The 25,471-nt window shown below is 36.8% G+C and overlaps 1 protein-coding gene across 1 annotated transcript; it reads right to left on the reverse strand.

Annotated features, from left to right (window-relative positions):
• Positions 1-14,555: 14,555 nt before the first annotated feature.
• Positions 14,556-25,115, reverse strand: LOC135208940 (ligand-gated ion channel 4-like). The gene is made up of 3 exons (XM_064241498.1): positions 24,947-25,115; positions 18,012-18,127; positions 14,556-15,028 (listed from the first exon to the last, which is right to left on the reverse strand). The coding sequence occupies exons 1-3, from the start codon at positions 25,083-25,085 to the stop codon at positions 14,930-14,932; spliced, it is 354 nt and encodes a 117-aa protein (XP_064097568.1). The 5' UTR covers positions 25,086-25,115; the 3' UTR covers positions 14,556-14,929.
• Positions 25,116-25,471: the final 356 nt, after the last annotated feature.

Raw genomic sequence — 25,471 nt, forward strand, 5'->3', positions numbered from 1 at the left:
AAAGACAGTTTTAGTCGGCTTTAAGATGTCTTCCTTGCGTAAGAGAATATCTTAGATGCTTAATTACCTAATTTATGTTGTGTTTATTTTGTACTACAAAATTGCTTCTGCCTCCGTATTTTGAGTTGTTGCTCTTCTTCAATACACTTTTTTAATATCAGAGGATAATTACGCATGCCATTTTCTTCTTGGTTTAATGGCTTTACTCTGGTGCCATATCAGGTAACATTATGTCAGAGTAATTTGTGTGTAACCTTTGCAAAGTTTCTTATGATACTTTTGTGTTGAAACAATTTGCCTGGACTATGAAACGGCCTGATAGTTGAAAATAGTGTATTTTGATGACAAATTTGGCATGTGGAAGTGTGGAGGCTCTAAAAACACTTAGGCAATCCGATCTGAGGAGGATAGGACTTTAAGTGTTTTTTCTTTAACCTTTTGACTTGGGTAGAAAGAACGTCATATTTGTGGGTCGGTTTTGCAAATTTGAATTTTTTAGTAGTGATTTTAACTGGTAATTAATGAGGTGCTCACTAATAGTTTATATTGATTTAATTGATCAAATTTGACATTTATTGACGTTGGATATTGATGGTTGATCTCTAAAAGTTTTTTATATTGATTTAATTTGAACGAATTTTGACATTTATTGACGTTGGAAATTGATGGTTAATCTACTAAAAGTTTTCTAATAATTTAATTTTAACGAATTTGACATCTATTGACGTTGGAAATTGATGGTTAATCTACTAAAAGTTTTCTAATAATTTAATTTTAACGAATTTGACATCTATTGACGTTGGAAATTGATGGTTAACCTACCACCCAGATAGCTAAGTCTGCCATAGTCTCAAGGTCCAGGGAAACCTCAAAGGAAAACATAGAGCAACCAGAAATCTTTGTATTCAAGTGAACAATATTGTTTTTATGATTTATTAGTTATGGTTGGAAGGTATTCGTATTTACATACATCTCTTCCAGATCGGAGGGATTTTTCTTCCAGTATTACTCTCAGTTGGCTTCTTTTATTCTTCTAAGATCCATTTGCTGATTGACCTTCTGTTCATTTCCATTTCCTTGTCTTAGTTTGCTGCGCCGGATTTAACGTTTGTGTTTTCGACTAATATAATTTTTACACTTACTCTGTCATCATAATTTTTTCACTTACTCTGTCATCTGAATTGATGACAAGAAGATAAGTGGTGAGCGCGTTCAGAGGAAAATGCGAAATGATATTTCTTTTGCCAAATAACAGAAATGTAGCAAAGAATCGTTCGAGAGAGAAATTTTTAGTTTTTGTTGGTTTCCTACAGAAATAATGTTGAGAAAAATCGTTGGCGGCTTTATGATTTCCATATAATTATCTTTGAAGCTTGTACTTCAGTATATTACTTACTCTTATACGAATGTTTATAAAACTGACTAAGAATGAAGGCCCCTGAGTGAATTTAAACAAGCATAAATAGTCATAGCTGGACGTTGTCTAGCAGTGCCTCATGAATTGTAATGTTCTGTTCAATCCAATAAACTATTTCACAGATAACTACATTTTCGGGAAAGCGAATAAAATAACATAAGTAAATAGTAAAACTTATCGTACAGCTACAGTATATCATATCAAACCGCCTGTTATATACATTATATACAATTTATCAAATAGTAAACCATATCATATAGCTAATTATATACATTACATGGAAGTTATCGTTTAGTCAGTGAGGTGAGGTACAGAAGCTATTTGTCTCGGAAGTAGGAGAGAATGGGAGGGAAATCAGGGTGGTGGCGGTTCCTTTGAAGTTTGGGCCTCGCGAATTGACAGTGGTATTTCTTCCCTGCAAATGTGGGGGAAGGGAATCTTAATGTTTAAGGTCCATTAAATGTATTTTTGAGCTTTTCGCAAAGTAGCTCTCTCTCTCTCTCCTCTCTCTCTCTCTCTCTCTCTCTCTCTCTCTCTCTCTATATATAATATATATATATATATATATATATATATATATGTATATATATTTAAATATTATATATATTATATATGTATATATATATATATAATATATATATATATATATATAGATATATATATATATATATATATATAATATATATATATATATGATTTTAGTCAAACTGAGGAAATCAGACAACCCCCTTTCCGAGGACGAAAACTTTCTCGTGATTCAAGAACGTGAATCCATTTTTTTTTTCTGGTTTTTTTTTTTTTTTTTTTTTTTTTTTTTTAGGAAAGTCTTTAAATGGGAAACTTTATCTAGCAGAAAAACTTCAGTTAATTCTCAACGTTTCCTTTAGAGATTTTAAAATCTTATTTCCGAATGATTTAATGTAATACTGATACTGCTGGGTACACACACACACACACACACACACACAGAGTAGTTATTCAGACTCACATCTTACTTGATCATCGTTTTCTTACAGATTTTGCAAGAAGAAAAACATACAGTCTGAACTAAATGCTACACGGATTAATTTCCTGTTTTCATGTCCGTTTTAAAGCGGCTGATTTTTGGCCAGAAAGAGGTTGTGGGTTCATTTTCATTATTAATATTTTCAGTAGCAGTAGTAGTAGGTTGTCATAGAAGAAAAGAGGGGAAAAAAAAGACCTGGAATAAACGTTAATATATGTGTCATGGTTCCCCAGTAGGAACCGACTAAAATTATGGAAGTTTATGAAAAGTATTGATCAGAGTGACCATACCCGGGAGTAGTAGAGACCCAACTTGCCAGGGAAAGAAGTTGAATGCAAGGGATTATATCGTGTGCCCCCGTAAGAGGATAGTGCCGTCAGTGCACCTCATGCGGTGCACTGTAGGCATTACTTAAGGAACTTTACAGCGTCCCTTCGGGCCCCTAGCTGCAACCTCTTTCTTTCCTTTAACTGTACCTCCGTTCATATTTTCTCTTCACCCTCTCAAACAATTGTTTCATAGTGCAACTGCTCAGAGGTTTTCCTCCTGTTACACTTTTCAAACCTTCTTACTGCCAATTTCCGTTTCAGCGCAGAATGACCTCATAGGTCCCAGCGCTTGGTCTTTGGCCTGAATTCCATATTCTGTATCTCTGTACACAACATGGTACAAGGAAGGTTCCATCACGTACTGGACTAATGATCATCACTGGACAGGCAGAGATCGGGCGAAGACATGACCAGTCAAAGGCGAGACGGGGCACAAATAAAATCGGAACTCGCACGACTAAGAATTTGGCCGAAACCCGATTCCAACCCCACCCACCGGAAGTGAGCCAATCGGTGGCCACGAGTTCGATTCCCTGGCATTCCACTGAGGCGTCAGAGTTGTGTATTCTGGTTGTAGAAGTTGGGACTTCTCGACGTGGTTCGGAAGTCACGTAAAGCCGTTGGTCCCGTTGCTGAATAACCACTTGTTCCATGCAACGTACCATACGAACAAACAAACTAACAAAACACGTGAGCCAATGAAATCCCACGAGGGGAATCGTATTTTTTCCCGAATCTAAATTCCCAGTACTTAGAAAGTTGCATTGAAGACCTGATTCCACCGATTGGAGTCAAGTATATACGCTGAAGAAGCATTGTCGCATTCCCAGTTTCTAATGGCAAGGAATGGACTAATCGTGCCTGATTGGATGTCGTCTCCGCCATAACTAAAGGTAGCATCTCAATGGTGTGATCGGTATGGTCTTGGCCTGCCACCTCGGTGGCCGCGAGGTCGATTCTCGGGCATTCCATTGAGGTGTGAGCTATGTGTATTTCTGGTGATAGAAGCTCACTCTCGACTGGGTTCGGAAGTCACGTCAAGCCGTTGGTCCCGTTCCTGAATAACCACCGGTTCCATGCAACGTAAAAACACCATACAAACAAACATAACTAGAGGTCACTGTTCACTGAGGTCTTATTTGGTGACTATAGTAGATTCACATCAACCGTGCATTTGATGTCTAGGCCAGTTCCTTACGACGCTCCTGATTGGCTGTTGATAAGCCAATGGCAGGGCTGGAAACTCTCAGTCTCTCGAGAGAGTTCATATGGGTAGGATCTATGTTCCACCTCTCCTGAGGTATACGTCTTTCAGGAGAGGTGGAACATACTTCCAGCCTATGCGACCTCTCTCGAGAGATTGAGAGTTTCCAGCCCTGTGATTGGCTTATCAACAACCAATCAGGAGCGTCGTAAGGGACTGGCCTAGACATCAAATGCACGGTGATGTAATTCTACTATAGTAATGTGCATATTGGTTGAAAGATTAGTCCCTGTCGCGCCAGTTAGACCACGAGCTTCGCCCACGTTCAGTGGAAAACGTTTTCCCAAATAGTATATGGTTTGATATATCGTTTTTTGAAAGTATTCTGTTTGTAGGTCAGGAATTGTTTTTTCCCACTTGTCAGACAAATTAGGCGTAGAGAAAATAGAAGATAGCGTTAAGATTTAATTCCTTCAGTTTCCCGAGTATGGTGTTTTGTGCTGATAGTCAGCTTAGTGTGTTGCTTGAAGTATGGAGTAGTATGTTGACAAATCAGCTGATTCCATGCACGGTTTCAAGTAGTCAGGGCACAATTAAGTCTATAAGTAAGTATGAGGAATCAGTAAAATAACAGAATATATTATCCAAGGTTGTTTAAAACGTAAACCATAAAGATAAACACGTCAGGTTATGTTTAAAACATAACCTAATGAACATAAATAAACATGTCTAAAACGCACAAGTATATGAATACACAATGTACACATATACAGTTTATGAGGCACTTGTCGTTGTCTCGTCACTTCTTGGAAGCCACAATTCATTGTAAAGAGAATCAGCGTTATTTTAAATTGAGGTCTATTGGTCTATTGCACCTGGGTTAGGAACTTTCCTATATCCCTTTTGTTCAATTGTTATTCATGTTTTACTCTACAGTAATCGTGGTTAATTGATTCTTCTTCTTCTTCTTCTTACCTATCAGCTTAAAGAAATCTGTTTCTAATCTTCTAATGTTGTCTTTTTCTTTAGGAATGCTGAAGATGAAGAGAATTACGGACATCTTTATCTATTCAGCCTTCCAAGAGAAGAAAAAGACAACAATAGAAGATTAGAAAAAAAATTACTTTAAGTTGTATGGCATTGTAGCAGCAATTAAATCCAATAAAGTATTATTATTATTATTATTATTATTTTTTTTTTTTTATTTTTTTTTTTTGCTCTATCACAGTCCTCCAATTCGACTGGTGGTATTTATAGTGTGGGTTCCGGGTTGCATCCTGCCTGCTTAAGAGTCCATCACTTTTCTTACTATGTGCGCTGTTTCTAGGATCCACTTTTCTGCATGAGTCCTGGAGCTACTTCAGCTCTAGTTTTTCTAGATTCCTTTTCAGGGATCTGGATCGTGCCTAGTGCTCCTATGATATGGGTACGATTTCCACTGGCATATCCCATATCCTTCTTATTTCTATTTTCAGATCTTGATACTTATCCATCTCTCTTTCTCTTCAACTCTGGTGTCCCATGGTATTGCGACATCAATGAGTGATACTTTCTTCTTGATTTTGTCAATCAGCGTCACGTCTGGTCTATTTGCACGTATCACCATATCGGTTCTGATACCATAGTTCCAGAGGATCTTTGCCTGATCGTTTTCTATCACACCTTCAGGTGGTGTTCGTACCACTTATTACTGCAAGGTAGCTGATGTTTCTTGCACAGGCTCCAGTGGAGGGCTTTTGCCACTGAATCATGCCTCTTTTTGTACTGGTTCTGTGCAAGTGCCAGACATTCGCTTGCTATGTGGTTTATGGTTTCATTTTTCGTATTGCACTTCCTACATATGGGAGAGATGTTATTTCCGTCTATCGTTCTTTGAACATATCTGGTTCTTAGGGCCTGATCTTGTGCCGCTGTTATCATTCCTTCAGTTTCCTTCTTTAGCTCTCCCCTCTGTCGCCATTGCCACATGTCATCGCTGGCTATTTCTTTAGTCTGTCTCATGTATTGTCCGTGCATTGGTTTGTTATGCCAGTCCTCTGTTCTGTTTGTCATTCTCCTGTCTCTGTATATTTCTGGGTCTTCTTCTATTTTTATTATTCCTTCTTCCCATGCACTCTTTAGCCACTCGTCTTCACTGGTTTTCAGATATTTGCCCCAGTGCTCTGTTCTCGATGTTGACGCAGTCCTTTATGCTTAGTAGTCCTCTCCCTCCTTCCTTTCGTGTTATGTATAGTTCTGTCCGTATTTGTTCTCGGGTGTAGTGCTTTGTGTATTGTCATGTTTCCTGGTTTTCTGATCTATGCTGCGGAGCTCTGCCTTCGTCCATTCTTACTATTCCTGCGCTGTATCTGATTACTGGCACTGCCATGTGTTTAGGCTTTATCATATTTCCGCCATTGAGCTTTGACTTGAGTATCGCTTTGAGTCTCTGCATATATTCTCTCCTGATCGTGTCCTTCATCTCTTGGTGTTTTATATCCCCTCCTTCCATTATTCCCAGGTATTTGTATCCTGTCTCGTCTATGTGTTTGATGTTGCTCCCATCTGGTAGCTTTATCCCTTCAGTTCTCGTTTACTTTGACCCTTTTTGTATGTTGACTAAGCGCATTTTCTATTCCAAACTCCATCCTGATGTCCCAGATACAATCCTTACAGTCTGGATTAGGGTATCTATTTCCTTGATGCTCTTACCATACAGCTTGATGTCGTCCATGAACATCAGATGGTTGATTCTGTTGCCTCTTTTCTTGAGTTGGTACCAGGCATCCATCTTCTGCAGACTTTTGTCATGGGAATCATGGCTAATACGAAGAAGTAGAGTGGGGACAGTTGAGTCTCCCTGGAAGATCCCTCTCCTGATATTAAACCTCTGCTAGTCTATTCCAGAGCTTGTACTTATTGTATTCCAGTTGCGCATTGTATTTTTGAGGAAGCTGATGGTGTTTTCCTCTGCCCCATATATTTTCAGGCATTCTATTAGCCATGTGTGTGGTATCATGTCGAAGGCTTTCTTATAGTCTATCCAGCCATGCTTAGGTTGGTTTTTCCTTCTACTGTTCTTCATTACCATTTTGTCTATCAGGAGCTGTCTTTTGTGCCCCTACACTTCCTTCTGCAGCCTTTCTGTTGGTGGGGGATGGTGTTTGTCTCCTCTAGGTAGTTGTATAGCCTTTCACTGATGATAACCTGTTAGTAACTTCACACATTACTGGTAGGCAGGTGATAGGCCTGTAGTTACTGGTCTATATTTCCCTTACTCTTGTCTTTTTGTACTAAGGATGTCCTTCCTGTGGTCATCCATTTGGGTGCATGGTGATTTGAGATACAATGCTGGAGTTGTTCTGCTATTCGTGGGTGTAGGGCCTTGAAAGTTTTTGAGCCAGTATCCATGGACTTCATCGGGTCCTGGGGCTTTCCAGTTTGGCATTTTCTTTAGTTGGTGTCTGACTGTGTCTGTCGTGAAGTCAGTGAATCTTTGTTTTATTCACCCTGTTTCTTCTTCTTGACTTCCTGGAGCCATGTTGCATGTTTGTTGTGTGATACCGGATTGCTCCATAGTTTTCCCAGAGTCTCTTACTTGCTTCGGCTTCAGGAATTTCTTGGTGGTTATCTTCCCTCTTAGTTGGCTGTATAGTCTTTTCTGGTTAGTTCCGAATAGTTTGTTCTGTTGGTATCCCTTATTCCTGTTCATGTACCGTTGGTATTATTATTATTATTATTATTATTATATTATTATTATTATTATTATTATTATTATTATTATATTATTATTATTATTATGAGGGAGGTACATTTGTTAATGCTTCGAAACCCCAACTGCTTTCTAAAGCATGGACTGAAATTTAGGTGAAAGCATAATCTGACTTTAAAGTAAACTTATGACCAATAAATTCTCAGCAAATCTAGTGAAACTGGAAAGGCTGTCGGCCAGTGCGATATTTTAGGAGATCGTTGTGCGCGCGCTCGCGTGTGTGTGTGTGTGTGATTCATACAGCGAAGGATTTTATGAACTAACGCCAGTTTATCCTTATCATCAAAGCGGATGGACGCCGGAAGCGTCAAACTTAATGACCTGTATCGCTTATTTGCGAACAACTATTTTGCAACTAATGGATATACTGGAATTATTGATAGGGTAAATATCCCGTATGAATTGCCGTAATCACCCCCCCCCCCCCCCCAACCCCTACTTTCACTTCTCTCTCTCTCTCTCTCTCTCTCTCTCATGCGTTATATACTCATCAGGAATCACACGATTAAAATGTCTGAAAATGAAATAAATGATTAGGTTCTTTATTAATAATATTAGTGTAGTTTGTAAAGCAGCTTTCCTCTGCCTAAGCAGCTAAAAAGTGTAGGGACACACACACATAAATATATAATATTATATATATATATATATATATATATATATATATATATATATATATATATGTTTAAACTTTTGCCTGTTTTCTATTTTTTTTCGTGTGTATATGCACCCCTGCTCCTTCCTTATTCCTATTTGAAAAATATATATATATATATATATATATATATATATATATATATATATATATATATATATATATATATATATATATATATATATATATATATATATATATATATATATATATATATATATATATGTATATATATCTCACTCGGACACAAATGCAGAGGGGCGCGCGCGCGCGCAGGAACGACCAGTTTGCAAGAATTTCATAATGGAAATTAAAAGCTCATTTGCGTTATAGTCTATAATATTACTGCGTTAAACTATTACCCTTTATTTACAATTAGAGCTTCATGCAATTACTATCCTGAAATAGACGTCAGTAGTATCCAATAAAAACGAGTAATATTCCACTAATTGCAATTCATAATTAACTTTTGCTCATAAAACCTCTTTGGTGGCATAACACTCGTGTGGATAGTCCGCAAGTGGTTGATGGGCTGACTCTGTAGACAATAGTTTTGGGTTTATAGTTAGTTACTAGCGTTGCGTTATTCCTTTGTTAGAAACAGAACTAGAAAGGTAAGATCAGTTTAAACATTTGTTGATGCGAGATCTATGAAAACTAAAACTCATATACATATATAATATATATATATATATATATATGTGTGTGGTGTGTGTGTGTGCGTGTGTGTGTGTGTCTGTATGTGTATGTGCATGTATGTATATATCAATACAGGAAGGTTGGGGCATCTGGAACTCCGTAGATTCAATATAAACAGGATGGAGAAAAGCCAGCGTAGCATTATTTATTTATTATCCAAATTTTCGAGACTTTGGGTATCATCTTCAGGGCTGTAAAATATACAAAATACACAAATTAAAACAAGACTCAGTATTAATATCAATAAAAATGGAACAATATGAAACTTAAATATTCTAAATAAATAACTTGAAAACTAAAATAAAAAGTGAGTGACGTTAAAAAGTGAGGGCGTCAACTATGCTATAAACAAAACTGTGGAAGAGGTCTGACCATTTAATGGAGGCACTGGTTGTTTAATTGTCAACGACTCCAAAACAGAGAGAGAATAGTTATTGGGTGCTTGGCAACAACGCGAAAATCCTTTATGAAAATGATATTTTACACTTATGCCTGTTCTCGTATGTAAGAGAATTCTTTTTGCTTTTTCTTTTTTTCAAAGCACATCTCGTACGGTGACTGACTCCTAGATGAGAATCGATTCTGACTTTGAGCAATCTTTGGTGGATCCCACATTTCCCGATTTTACATTTCGGGAAGTAAAGCAATACACCACCAAAGATCGCATCAAAGCCGGAAGTTTATCTTTGTGGAAGAACAAAGAACCCAGAGTTTTAGGATTTTTAGCTATTAACTTGAGATTCACAGCCGGAAAAGTTTTCTGAATGACTTTGTATTTGCACCTTAAATGCGCTGGACTGAATGAAAGGTATAGAGGCATACATTAATAATTTAGGAACGTCCGGTACAAGTTGACGTGGCTGATATTTATCATTTAGAAAGTTATTCACACATTTAAAGAATAAGGCTGGAGGATACGAATTGTATTTCCCGGCTGTGAATCTCAAGTTAATAGCTAAAAATCCTAAAACGCTGGGTTCTTTGTGCTCCCATAAAGATAAACTTCCGGATTTGTCGCGATCTTTGGTGATGTATTGCTTTACTTCCCCGAAATGTAAAATCGGGAGCTGAGGAGGTGTAGTCGACTCGGATATGAAATAGAAAGAACGAAAAAAGTAAATATCGTTCTCGTATTTCAGTTGCTGCAGCTGAAGCAGGTTAATTTCCTCGTGACGAACCTAATGCAGGAATAATTTCTTTGTCAAAAGAGCGAAACTATCAACAGAAACCGCTATGAAATAGAAAACAAAATTTTGTATAACAACTAAGGGGAGAATACACGAGACTAGAGTAAAACAACCATTCATTTTATGTTTTCTCTAAATAAAAAGACAAAAATAATTTAAAAATGGAAATGAGAATTCATTTTGATAATCTTATTCAATAAAAAAAATTTCATTCTTTAAATATTAAAGAATCAAAGCTTAATTACAACAACAAAAAATATGTCAATGAGGCTGACGTAGGTTTGGAAAGTTTGGGGGCCACATGACGTAGGTTTGGGTATGTTTTGGGACCACATGGCGTATGTTTGGGTATGTTTTGAGGCCACATAACGTGGGTTTGGGTAGGTTTTTGGGGCCACATGACGTATGTTTGGGTAGGTTTTTGGCCACATTATGTTTTGGGTATGTTTTTGGGACCGTTTTTGGGCCACATGACGTATGTTTGGGTATGTTTTGGGACACATGGCGTATGTTTTGGGTATGTTTTTGGGACCACATGGCGTAATGTTTGGGTAGGTTTGGGACCACATGACGTAGGTGTGGGTAGGTTTTCGGATCACCTATCGTACGTTTAGGTAGGTTTAGGACCAACACTTTTGGAGCCATGGCCTGGCTACCATTGATAGACGACAATTATTCGTATAAGATTAATTTCCAATCATGCAAGTTTCCCTAATGTTAATAGAAAAGCCGTTTGCCCCATATTATTTATCAAGATCTCAGCAAGTGAAGGCAATTACCTTAATTGGGTAAGATTGCATTATTGCATTGGGAATGATCTAGAGGGGCATTAATACTTAGTTGATTGGTAGTCGGAGAAGGGAATTAATGTGTGTGTATGTGTGTGTGCGTGTGTGTACAAGAGGCACATGCCACAAGCATGAGATCACGGTTATTGAAATTAAGGAATGACGGAAATTGAATATTTTAAAATGATGCAGAATGCACATTGCAAATGTATATTTGTAGCAAGATCTCTTGATTCGTTTCTGTGATTGATAATAAGTTTACATTATTATGTTCCGTCTGCAGCAGAGCATGGCTAGAGGCATTAATGCTTGATTTTGGCTATATAAAAAAAGACAAAAATACTACAGTTTCATCAATGTAAATTTATCATGTTTTTTACCTGAAAAATTTTTGCTGAAAGGGTAACTATCAAATTTCGTAGGGGTAAAATAAAGTATGCAGATGGTGTTTGGAACCCACCTAAGGAAGTAAAATAAAAACCAAGTTTAAATTGATGAGTTTTTGGACTTACCAATTAGAAGCTGAGAATTTTGGCGATGAACAAAAAATATTGTGGTGCTAATATTGAAATATGTATTTTAAAAAAGGTTTTTGTTCTCTAGACCTTGTCTGTAAGTACAATATCGTCATTATTCATTATCTTATTATATCATATTATATATATATATATATATATATATAAGTACTATATATAAACTATATATATATATATATATATATATAATATATATATATTTATATATATATATATATATATATATATATATATATATATATATATATATATATATATATAGGAGGTATAAAGGAGCGCAGACATAAGAGGTTCAGGAGGTCCATTGATACTAAACATGAAGGCCAAGATTTATTATAATACGTTCGCACATCAACTTTGTGCATCTTCAGTATGTAAAAAGAAATTTGCATAATATTAAAAAAACTAAAAAACGAAAAACAGGATTCACAATAGTATTCAAGTAAAATGCAATAAAATATAAATAGTTTAAAAAAGAGAAGAAGAACCACTGAGGTACCAACCGACTAGAATGGAAGGAAGCAAGGACTGATTTTTGAGAGAGCTAGTATCAAGAATCAAGCCACCAAATGCAAAATAAATGTATCAAAACAGCACTTCTCGATAATAGGTTATACTCAAAGACCCGGACCACCTAACTACCTTGGAATCGTTATTATTAAAGGCTGGTTCCCCCATTGAATAACAACACCTCGGCTTCACCTCTACATCTGGCATAATCAACGTCTTGGACATGGCTCTCTCAAAAATCATTCCTTGCTTTCCTTCCATTCTAGTCGGTTGGTACCTCAGTGGTTCTTCTTCTCTTTTTTACTATTTATATTTTATTGCATTTTAACATGAATACTATTGTAAATCCTGTTTTTTAGTTTTTTAATATAAGCATTTCTCTTTTTACGACTGAAGATGCACAATGTTGATGTGCGAAACGTATTATAATAAATTTTGGCCTTCATGTTTAGTATCAATGGACCTCCTGAACCTCTCTATATATATATATATATATATATATATATATATATATATATATATATATATATATATAATATATATATATATATATATATATATATATATATATATACTATATATATATATAAGTACTATATATATATATATATATATATATATATATATATATATATATATATATACATATTAATATATATATAAGTACTATATATATATATATTATATATATATATATATATATATATATATATATATATATAGCACTTGTCTTGAAAAAGTATTTCATCCGTATGCAGAATATTGCATACTTTATTATTTTGTATTTGGTAGTTCAAGTCGTGTATTTAGCTACACCCAGAACAGTACACAGAGTGATGTATATTTGATGGCGATTTTTAAGTTTTTGAGCGTATTTGTTCTACCTACTAGAAAAGTACGATATTATTTACTAAGCACAATGGCCTAGGTAATTAGAATCTAATATAAATTTCACGCATGCTCATAGGTATGCGGGACATATATACACATGTATATGTATATAATGTATATATATATACGTTTATATATATGTGTGTGTTTGTGTATAATCCCTGTGGTGTGGTCCGTAACCTACTCGCCTAATGAGGACAGGCAGATGGATCCACTTCGTTATAAACCTATTGTTCGTTAGTTGACCCATGCAATAAACTCTTACCTGGTATCTGAGACCTGAACTTGACCTCACTCTGAGGGCGGAAACGTGAAATTCTGCCGCTCACTTCTTTCATGTGCTTGTGGTCATCGCCAGCCTACTCGTCTCATAGCTGAGGCCACAAAGTGGATCTGGGTCTTGGCCCCCCCAAGCCCTTCAGGAGCCCTCCACAGAAGCCAGATGACTGGTCACTTGCTCTTCTTCCTTGGGTTGGAACGAAGGACACGTCCAACCCTCCTCCATATCTCGGCCTTCATTGTCTCATCTCCATAATAACTTCCGTTATGGAGTCATTTCTAACTCTGTCGGGACATCTAGCTCATAATATTCTCAGAATATTTTTTTTCTTTCTCACAATTCATCAAATTCTTTATACATAGTTTCATTGTCATATCATGATTCATGCTCGAATAGCAGTGTAGGTCGTATAGTCTTAGTAGAATAGTCTGCCCATTCATTGCTTGATCTGTCTTTCAAGTCTTTCATAAACATTCAGCTCAGGGGAATCTTTATTAGGTATCATCGTTCCTAAATGTGTTATTTCATCTAAGTAATTTACTGTCTAAATTATTTGGAATGTCCAGAGGTTTACCTCAAGTCCCATCTCTTTATGTACTGCATTCTCTTTGTTTAACTTTGCAAGTCTTGCTCAATTTAGCTACTTAATCCGGGATACTATATATATGTTTTATATGAGTAGTACCAGAGGGTGGATGTATCATGTCTCCTCTACAAGCCTCGATCCCCTACCTGCCCCGCCCGCCAACCAGGGCGAACAAAGATGTTTGCAGGATGAGGGTAGATGTGTTATGTCTCACCCAACCCTCCCCGATCGCCTACCTTCCCCGCCCCACCCGGGGCCAGTAAAAATAGAACCAATCGAGCTCTAATTAATATATTATATATATATATATTTATATAATTAGAATATATATAATTATTATATTATATATATATTTATATTATAATATATATATATATCTATTATATATATATATAAATATATGTATATATAATTAGCTAAACATAATGGAGATGAATTGATATTAATTCTACGTACGGAACCTTCATTTCAATGAATCCTTTTCGTTGTTTTTTTTTAATAAAAAACCTAAGTCTATATATATACACACATATATATACTATATGTGTATATACTTACGTGTGTTTTCACATATTCTTATACTTGTGTGTGCTTATTGCGCGTGCATTATACAACCTTGACAATTTTTAAGAAGTGAGAATGATCATATTAAGGGAAATAGAATATGGAATGAAAATTACCAAAACTTTTATTAATCAGAACATGTTGTTTTTTTTTTATTCTTTTTTCAGCGAAGTGACACGGAAGGAAGGATCCATCTCCCAGTTCCATGCTTGACATTTCGATTTCACGGAACAGTTAGCATTGTTTAGAAAATGGAATCACATAGGTTCTAAGAAGCTTCAATGAAATGAATAAATGAACAAACAAAAATTAGGTCGATATTATAGGATTTCCAGTGCTGAAGATGATATGCCCTCGGGAGGGGGGGACCCACCGGCACGATTGTGACACTTAACGACTTCTTAGACAATTAGATGTGTGACTGAACAGACGTCCTCGCTTCTTCATTTTCTCATTAGATTTTCCCTGACGAGGTTTCATACCTCTCGTTTCGCTTACTCTGCTAGAAAACGCGACAGAGATGTTGTCAAGGACCGTGGGGCGAGGAAAATAGTATAGTCGTCGTCGCTATGACTGTCGACAGCAAGAAGCAGGCCAGGAGGACGCGATCGCACACCAGGGACACCTGTTATAAAGAAAATGAATATATTTATTAATTACTATTTCATAAGTTCCTCGTTGGACGAGTGGGGTACGTGCTCGCCTACCGATTGGGTAGTCCGGAGTTCGATTCTCCGCTCTGCCAACAAGGAATTAGAGGAATTTACTTCTGATGATTAGAAATTCATTTCTCGATATGATGCGGTTCGGATCCCACAGTAAGCTGTAGGACCATTTTCTCTATGTAACCAATTGGTTCCTAGTCACGTAAAAATATCTAATCCTTCGGGCCAGCCATAGAAGAGCAGTTAATCAGCTCATTGGTCTGGTTAAACTAAGAAATACTTAACTTATTATATTTCATTAGATGAAACCGATTCACATGGAACAAGCACACAGGGACCATTGACTTGAAATTCAAGCTTCCAAAGATCGTTAGTTTCAACATCCCACCACAGACCCCACACTGCAGCAGTAACTGATCATGATGCAGAGCTAGTGATTTTTCATCGCCCTGGGGGTAGACGCGAACCCGTGACATCTGAGTGGTATATCGCAACGCTAACCACTAAACACTGCACCAGTTCATACATCTAAGTTAAGATGCAAGGCTCTCATATATCCTAATTATCCTTAAACCTCTACCAAATCCAATGATGGTCTAGTCAAGTATAAAAAGTATGTGACTCTCAGAGTAATCAGTAGATCCTCCACTTACTAGGAAACGATTGGGTACAGGAATGTTGGGGCACGGAACGATTGGGGTCATAAAACCGTTGGGGTACGAAAACAGAGGCTAAGGGGTACAGAATGGTTTGGGGTACAGAACGTTTGGGGTACAGGAACAGTTGGGGGTACAGAAATGGTTGGGTTACAGGAAGTTTGGGGTACAGGAATGGTTTGGGGGTACAGGAACGGTTAGGGTACAGGAACATTTGGGGTACAGGAATTTGGGTGCAGGAACGTTTGGGGGTACATGAACGGTGGGGGCTCAGAATTTTGGGGTACAGTAACATTCTGGGTGCAGAATGTTTGTGGATACAGAAACTTCTGGGTTACAGAAACGTTTTGGGGTACAGGAACGGTTGGGGTTCAGGAGCCATTGGGGTACATGAACCATTGGGGGTACAGGAACGTTTGGGCTACAGGAACGCTTGGGGTACAGAAATGTTTGGGGTACAGGAAGGTTTGGGTTACAGAAACGTTTGGGTTACAGGAACGTTCGGGATGCAGAAACATTTGGAGCACAGAAACGTTAGGGGTGCAGACACGTTTGGGTATGGCCTTCCAAGTGACAGACTCTCATTAAGAACAAAAATACTCTTTTTTGTATAGACTACGATTAGATATTTTCAAAATATCCCAAGCTAACAGTAATATTCCACGTAATTTCTAGCCTTAAAAAAAGGCAAAATAGTCATAATAAGGTAGCTCATATCTCAGAAGTATGCGAAAATATATACGGAAAAAGAAATGTGACTAATAGAGCCTGAATGTGCACAGTTTTTCTCTCTGTTCTCCTTATTGTCATGAATGTGACTTCATCAGTCAGTAAGAACTTAGTACATTATATATTTCAGTGCCCATATTCTCTTTCAACTTTTAATATTTATATACAGCAGATTCTTCCGCGTGATTTTTGTTATGCAACACGTAAATTCTAGGACTGATATACTGTCATGAAATTCATCCAGCACTCGATGAACATCTCTCTTCGGATATTAAAAAAAAAATCTAGTCTAAAGAATGGATAAAACGGATATTTTATAAAAATTCTAGCCTATAGAAAGGATAACACGGATATTAAAAAAAATTCTAGCTTATAGAAAGGATAACACGGATATCAAAAAATTCTAGCCTATAGAATGGATAACACGGATATTAAAAAAGATTCTAGCCTACAGAATGGATAACACGGATATTAAAAAAAAATTTTAGTTTGTAGAATGGATAACAATCAGTATGATTATGTGTATATATGAGTTATTATTTTCCCATGAAATATTGTACTAGCGGACGCATTAAGTAATTAGGAGAAAGGTTTTAAGCTGTGGAAATACGTGTTATTTTAGGTTAAGCACCTCATGTCAGTTTTATGAATTCGTCCCCGTATGCCTGTTTGAAATTCGGATTTGCATATTATTTCGATATTAACGAAATAAGCGCTGTATGTCATATTTAGGAATTAGTGACAAAACATCTGTAAATATGATTGACTGATTATCGTGCAAGCAAGCCATGGTGAAATTTATCTGTAATCGAATATATAATAGATTTATGCTTAATAAAACTCGACATTTAGAAAATGAGAGTAAATACCGTCTTTAACTGGATTTTGCCAGTATATATATTTATGTAATTAACAGTGGGCATTAGGTATCGTATTAAACTGGAATTTGGTATTGCATATCCCCTGTAACTGGCATTTGGCATTACAAATATGCAATCGGCATTATATATTACGTGTAACTGGATTTGGTATTACATATCTTTTGCGATTGGGCTCCTGACTATCATGCACTGTAGGCATTAATAAAGGCTCATTGCAGCGTACCTTCGGCCCCGAGCTGCGACCCTTTTATTCCTTTTACTGTACCTCCATTCATATTATCTTTCCTCCATCCAGCTATCCTCCTTCTCCAAACAAAATTATTTCATAGTGCAACTGCTTTGAGGCTTTCTTGCGATTGCACCTGTTAAACCTTTCGCCATAGGTTTCAGCGCTTGGCTTTTGGTAGTCCATTCCATTCCACTTATCACTAGTTAACCTCAGTGGCGTGGGATTGGTATAGTGTTGGCCTGCCACCTCGGTGGCCGCGAGTTCGATTCTCGGGCATTTCGCTGAGGGTTAGATATTTGTATTTCTTGTGATAGAAGTTCACTCTAGACGTTGCTTCGGAAGTCACGTAAAGCCGTTGGTCCCGTTGCTGAATAACCACTGGTCATGCAACGTCAAAACACCATACAGAAAAACAAACAAACAAGTCAACAACTTGCTTTAACTTTACCTGTTGCCACTCGACCCTAACTGCCTCCCGTCTGTCGTGCTCTCCGAGACGCATCTCGTTCTTCTCGATCGTCTGGTAGACCTTGTTCAGAACGCGGACGAAGTGCTGCTCGAACTCTGCAAGAAACACTCGAATGTGACAGTTGTCTCTTACCAAGAAGTTTCTGTAAGATCAATCTTGGAAGATAAATGGGTTTTAGACTTGGTAACTCTACAGTTTTGGGGGTCCAGATTCGCTGCTCCCTTATGTGTGTTTGGTTGAGTTCTCTTCCCTATTTTCATTTTATTCTTTCGGCAGACCTGCAAAACAGAAGTATATTTGCTAAAAAGAAAAAAAATCGAAGTTTATGTGCTGCCAGAAGCAGAGATTAACGATTTTCTCAAAAATTCTAGGAGTCCTTATCCCCTCAGACGTGTTTCTGTTTATTTACGTGCCCCTTTAACCTTACCGCCCCCCCCCCCCACCCCCATTTTTTTTTTCTTTTAATTTCTGCTTCCGCAAGCAGATAAGCTACTCAATTTTTCATTGTTATCCGTGATTCAATAAATATTTGATAAATCTGTCCTCTGATCTTCACTTTACGTAATGCAGAGAATTTGGACCCCAAACCTACAGGATTACCTTACACTTTTACCACTCATTAGAGGGTCAGACCCCTAAGCTCTGGTAATCTGATGATATACTGATTGCTTTGATGGATTTGTTTGGTAAGCGACATGTTATTTACACCTAATTACAAGGCTCTTGAAACGGCTAAAGGATTTAGAGAATTCAAACCTCTCCTAATCAGATACAAAAAAATATGCGACTCGCGAGAAGCTACTCATCAGAGGAAGATCAGTAGACCATCAACTCACCAGAGACTTTCGGGCTTTGACCTTCAAGTGAGAGAGGTAAAATTACACAAAAGAATCCAAATGTAATGATTAATGGTGGTGTGCTGCCTGCTTTATACTAATTGAAATACAACGTGTAAACTGCAAATTGTGGACGATATAGGTCCTTTGAACATTAGCAGCAAACCCGTTTACAGCCGACAGCAGGCCCTCCCCAGAGAGTGAGGTTCCCGTTTGTGAACTGCCGCATCGCGTATGTGAAGCAAATATCTCTTATCTACATAAGATTGGCAAGCCATTACCGATGAGAGTTCGACTAGAACTTTACTAAAAGGGAATGAAGGAAATTACCAAATGAACTACCAGACCGTAACGGGCTGAGTTCACCCACTTAATCTGCATCGCGACTGCATTTAATTTTAAAAAAAAATGCTTTCTGTGAATTTTACTTGCGGACATCAGAATGTTAGGTTTGATGTCGTCGGTTGATTTCCTGGTCATCAGGAGGATGTAACAACAGATTCATTTTGAAAATTGAAGTAAAGCATCCTATTTATAAATCGATGACAGAAAAAAAAAGACTGGAAGTTAAAATGAACAACCTGAAGCTCGAAAAAGGAAATTAAGGTGAAAAGAGGCGCCAGAAAATTCCCAGTACCTAATTATTTCAATGAAGGTTGAAAAGGTTGAGATTTTGTAGGGAGTACTCAGGGTTCAGGATTGGTCTCGAGGGTGTGGCTGAGCTTGGGCTTTATGAGAAAAGAAAAACGAGTGGACCCCCCACCCCCACCCCTCCCCTTTTGTGTGTGTGTGTATGTGTTTGTGTGTGGCCATGGATCATGCTATAAATAAAATACAGCATCAGTGTGTCAGTTAAACTCCGATGGGCAAAATTGTGACGCCGTTGGAATCGCCAAGATGATAAATGTTTTCATGTGATTTGTGCTTCCTGTCTTACCTGGGAATCAGAAATTGAATGATAATAATAATAATAATAATAATAATAATAATAATAATAATAATAATAATAATAATAATAATAATAACAATAATAATAATAATTATACTTTATTAAAAGCAACGACTACTTCAGGAGCGTTATGCTTGTAGAGATCCTTCTCTATTTTCCGAATAGCGGCTTTTTTCCGTGCTTCTTAAACAGGCTAGTAGAGCGGCCTATGAGGTCATTCTCAGATGTAGGGTCAAGATTGGGTATATATTATTTCCAGTTACAATTTTTATGGGTAAACTATACTACCGTAGTTACCAAAAGTCAATAACGGTTTCTCTCTATGGACTGATGATTATGGTATCATAGTTTACCCGTAAAAATTGTAATTGAAAATATATACACCAATCTTGACCCTGCATTTGGGAATGACCTCCATAGGCGCTCTACTGGCCTTTTTAAGTAGCACGGAAAAGCCGCTATTCGGAAAATAGAGAAGAATCTCTACAAGCGTAACGCTGCTGAAGTAGTCATTGCTGAAGTAGTCAATAATAATAATAATAATAATAATAATAATAATAATAATAATAATAATAATAATAATAATAATAATAATAATGAAGGACACGATCAGGAAAGAATATATGCAGAGACTCAAGGCGATACTCAAGTCAAAACTCAACGGCGGAAATATGATAAAAGCCATAAACACATGGGCAGTGCCAGTAATCAGATACAGCGCAGGAATAGTGGAATGGACGAAGGCAGAACTCCGCAGTATAGATCAGAAAACCAGGAAACATATGACAATACACAAAGCACTACACCCAAGAGCAAATACGGACAGACTATACATAACACGAAAGGAAGGAGGGAGAGGACTACTAAGTATAGAGGACTGCGTCAACATCGAGAACAGAGCACTGGGGCAATATCTGAAAACCAGTGAAGACGAGTGGCTAAAGAGTGCATGGGAAGAAGGGACTAATAAAAGTAGACGAAGACCCAGAAAATATACAGACAGGAGAATGACAGACAGAACAGAGGACTGGCACAACAAACATGAGACAGACTAAAGAACTAGCTAGCGATGACACATGGCAATGGCGCTACCACAGAGGGGGAGAGCTAAAGAAGGAAACTGAAGGAATGATAACAGCGGCACAAGATCAGGCCCTAAGAACCAGATATATTCAAAGTACGATAGACGTAAATAACATCTCTCCCATATGTAGGAAGTGCAATACGAAAAATGAAACCATAAACCACATAGCAAGCGAATGCCCGGCACTTGCACAGAACCAGTACAAAAAGAGGCATGATTCAGTGGCAAAAGCCCTCCACTGGAGCCTGTGCAAGAAACATCAGCTACCAAGCAGTAATAAGTGTTACGAGCACCAACCTGAGGGAGTGATAGAAAACGATCACGCAAAGATCCTCGGGGACTATGGTATCAGAACGGATAGGGTGATACGTGCAAACAGACCAGACGTGACGTTGATTGACAAAGTCAAGAAGAAAGTATCACTCAGTGATGTCGCAATACCATGGGACACCAGAGTTGAAGAGAAAGAGAGGGAAAAAAATGGATAAGTATCAAGATCTGAAAATAGAAATAAGAAGGATATGGGATATGCCAGTGGAAATCGTACCCATAATCATAGGAGCACTAGGCACGATCCCAAGAACCCTGAAATGAATCTAGAAAAACTAGAGGCTGAAGTAGCTCCAGGACTCATGCAGGAGAGTGTAATCCTAGAAACGGCACATAGTAAGAAAAGTGATGGGATCCTAAGGAGGCAGGATGCAACCCGGAACCCACACTATAACTACCACCCAGTCGAATTGGAGGACTGTGATAGAGCAAAAAAAAAAAAAAATAATTAATAATAATAATAATAATAATACATAAAGTGTAGTGTGATTTTCGTTGATTTCAAAAACGATGAAAATATCAAAAATTTCTTACTTGCGGCACATTCGAAGTTGTATATAATAGTTTCTTTGGGCAGTTGTTTTAAGATTAACTGATTACAGTACATTAAATTTTTTACTTGCACTTACATACTGATAGCATCTGTATAACTGTACGGTTTCAATTAAATCATCTCGGTATCAGACTAGGATATAGAAAAATAATGTTATTGTTTGGAAACATCACAGAGTGAAATTCATTATGAGACAGAGGATCCTTTTCCCAGTTTGGACTCTTTTTCTTGGATGAGGGTCAAAACTTTTTTTTTTTTTTTTTTTTTTTTTTTTTTTTTTTTTCATCCTGTCCTTCCCGCAGTGAGGGGCCCCTCCTAACTTCTTTGTAAAAGGATGGGGCAGTTACGTTGACAACAGGGATTTTGCATGGTATTTCATTTCTTGTTCTTTCTTCTCGACCTTTTGTTCGTTCGTCCCATTAATAGATGGAGAGGTTTCATGTCAAAGTGAAGAGGGGAAAGTTTTAACCACATCGGTTTCTACTTTTTTTTTTTTTTTTTTTTTTTTGCAAGTTTTACTGACTTTTAATGACTTCAAGTAACTGAATCACTTACCAATTTATCACATTATTTTAGACAGAGAGAGAGAGAGAGCGAGAGAGAGTCTGTCTGCGCATGTGCCTGCTATGTGTATGAGTGATGCAGGCTGTTTAAAAATTTACCTGTAGTTGATGTATCATAGTTCTATTGAATTAACTGTCCCTTCATATTCACAACCCAGACCCAGGTTTGAGTTCATCCAGTTTTAATATATCAGTGTGTGATGAGGGTAAAAATTTAAAAATTGCTTAATGGTTCTGAAAATGAATAACAGTACCGAGAATTTTGCTCTGCTTGTGGTTGAACTCTTAATTGAAATTGTTGATTATTTTATACAGAAGAACTTTTTTATTTTTATAATTATGCAGAGACAGGATAACTTAATTATGAGGCCACACAGACCACATGGTAGGGGCTGGTGAAATTCATCAAATGGTAAAGAAAGCACTTGGCAAGGAGAGCAATGGAAAAACAAGCTGACTGTGTGAAAAGATCTTATTTTCAAATGAGGCAGTGTGTTCCAGAGAAAAGAATAATTGAAGTGCAAGGGAAAATAATACCGCATTTTCTGATTTGCAAGCTTTGACAACAGCCGGATTTGTTTTTAAGCAAGAGATTATAAACAATGAACAGTATCACAAGTTTTTTTTTTTTTTTTTTTGTTTTTTTTTTTTTTTTTTTTTTTTTTTTTTAATTTCCGTCGCATTTTTCCATAAGTCTTTCTGATTTTACTCGGTTTCCAGAAGTACTCAAGTGTATGTGTATATATATATATATATATATATATATATATATATATATATATATATATATATATATTTGTACGTGATATATAACTTCGAGAGGACTTGAGTATGTCTGCTGGACACCACACTTGTATGAATGTATGAATTATATGCGTGTATGTGTATCATTCATATATGTTCATATATGCCGTCAGTTGACCTCACGCGGTGCACCTGTAGACATTACTTAAGGTTCTTTGCAGCATGCCCTCGGCCCCTAAATGCAACCACTTTCGTTCCAATCACTGTACCTCCTTTCATATTCTCTTTCTTCATCTTACTTTCTACCCTCTCCTAAAACTTGATTCATAGTGCAACTGCTTTGAGGTTTTCCTCCTGTTACAACATTCAAACCTTTACTGTCAATTTCCGTTTCAGCGCTGATGACATCGTAGGTCTCAGTGCCTTGGCCTTTGGCCTGAGGTTTTGTATTCAGCTCAGCTCGTAGTCATATATGTTCATTAATATCAGATTCACTTCACCTTGGAAATGACACACCGAAAGGTATATGATATATATATATACACATACATTTACATAAGTACACCTAACAGACCAGGAATCGAACCTATGCCTTTCTGGTCGTTCTGCCATCACAAGAGTAACAAATCATAATATTTCATCCAATGTTAGGAGTAACACAGAAATTAGATAATAATTTCGCGTATTATTTTCTCTCGTTCTCATTCGTTCTTCACTTTTTGCCATCGTGTGTATTAATACTCTTGTCCTGATATGAAATAGCTCTATACTTTTGCTGTTAAAGGTGGGGAATAATAATAAGTATGCGATTCAGTGGTTTTGAAAAAGAATCATTCTGAAAATAATTTCTATCGTTATTTGCTCATTAACTGATATGACGAGCCACAACACGTTAAATAATATCGTTCAGCTCACATATTATCTGGCAGCTATCGCTCAAACCTGTGAAATTATAACAGTTTTTTAAAAAAATTTGAATAGGGGAATTAATTAACGGAACTCTTCTAAATTATAAAAAACAATAAATCATCGTTCACCATTCACCTTAACAAAAACTTTCTGTATAAGTATAAGTTATTTTTGTATGTAAGTTGTGTTAATTATAGCAGGGAATCAAGCGCTAGAGATTTATATGAATGACATTTGAGATGGCATTGTCTATTCCAGCATTGAGAGCTGCACCTCAGAAAGAGAGTAATAAATCATTTAAATTTTTCGTATGAAAAATGTAAAAAAAATGTTAATGTGATGAAAATGTTGGGACATTGCTAGTTAAATGGAGTGAGGCAGGTGTCTTTTATTTTTCTTTAATTCAATAAGTAGTATATCAAGCATAAATTAAGCTATAGATCTTTCAAAATGTTATGAGATTTACTCCTTCATTTTTTTTCAGTTATAACCATGTGGATTTATGTCCATCCATGGTCATTTGGTTATGGGATATAAAGAGATATTGCTGTTGAAGGTAGATTAACAAAGCATTACTTATACTCCCCATCTAACAAGATGTAGGAACGGTTCATTACACATTAAAAATATATATAAATATAAAGAAAAGCATGTTTAATTTGGGCGATTTTCGTTGACAGATTCTGATCAGTTGCCAACTACGAGCTAACAAGGCCAACACAATCGACTGCAGCAGGACTGACTGCCACCAGAGCAAGTGGAGCCAAGTTGTATTAGGGAATGTATCTCTATTTATGCTTAGTCAATGAGTTATTTCACGTAAATGTTGCGGTTCACCTCTGTACTTATCATTTTAGTAAAAAAATAAAAAAATTCAGTGGCAAGTCGTCTAATTGTGAATCGTCATGAATTCTACCATACTGAAAAGCGAAATTTTATGAGGTACCTGTGACCTGTGTTGCTGTAGGCGTGGCTGTCGGGGTATCGTTGTTGGGACCCATTTGCTGCCTCTGGGCAGATCTCGGTGACATGCGGAAGTTATCTGTCACATCTAACTCGCGGATGTGGATTTTTTCCATGCTCATGGAGTCCGTGCGACCGCAGGGTTCGGGTCTTAAATCTTGTGGGTAAAGGAAAATTTAATTTTAGAGTTATGGAAACGATACAGCTTCAATAGTTCTTGTTAATGTTTCTGTTGTGTTTTATTAATGTTACTGATGTTGTGTTCTATTTGTAGTCGTGGGTTCTTGCTTCAAAAGATTCTGCAACAATTTCTACATGAATTTAAAGATTTTCGTATCTAACTAAAATCTTCAATTGAATTTCGCTTTTTTTATTATTTTGTTTTAATTTTAGAAAATAAGCTAATTTATTTAACGAAATGTTTAGTGAATGAAGTAAAGTTATTCCGAATAAATTCAATTTATTTTGAGCTCGGTCTGTAAGTTTCCTTCTAAACTACAGCACTAAC

This window comes from Macrobrachium nipponense, chromosome 37, assembly GCF_015104395.2.
Source record: "Macrobrachium nipponense isolate FS-2020 chromosome 37, ASM1510439v2, whole genome shotgun sequence".
NCBI classification, from domain to species: domain Eukaryota; kingdom Metazoa; phylum Arthropoda; class Malacostraca; order Decapoda; family Palaemonidae; genus Macrobrachium; species Macrobrachium nipponense.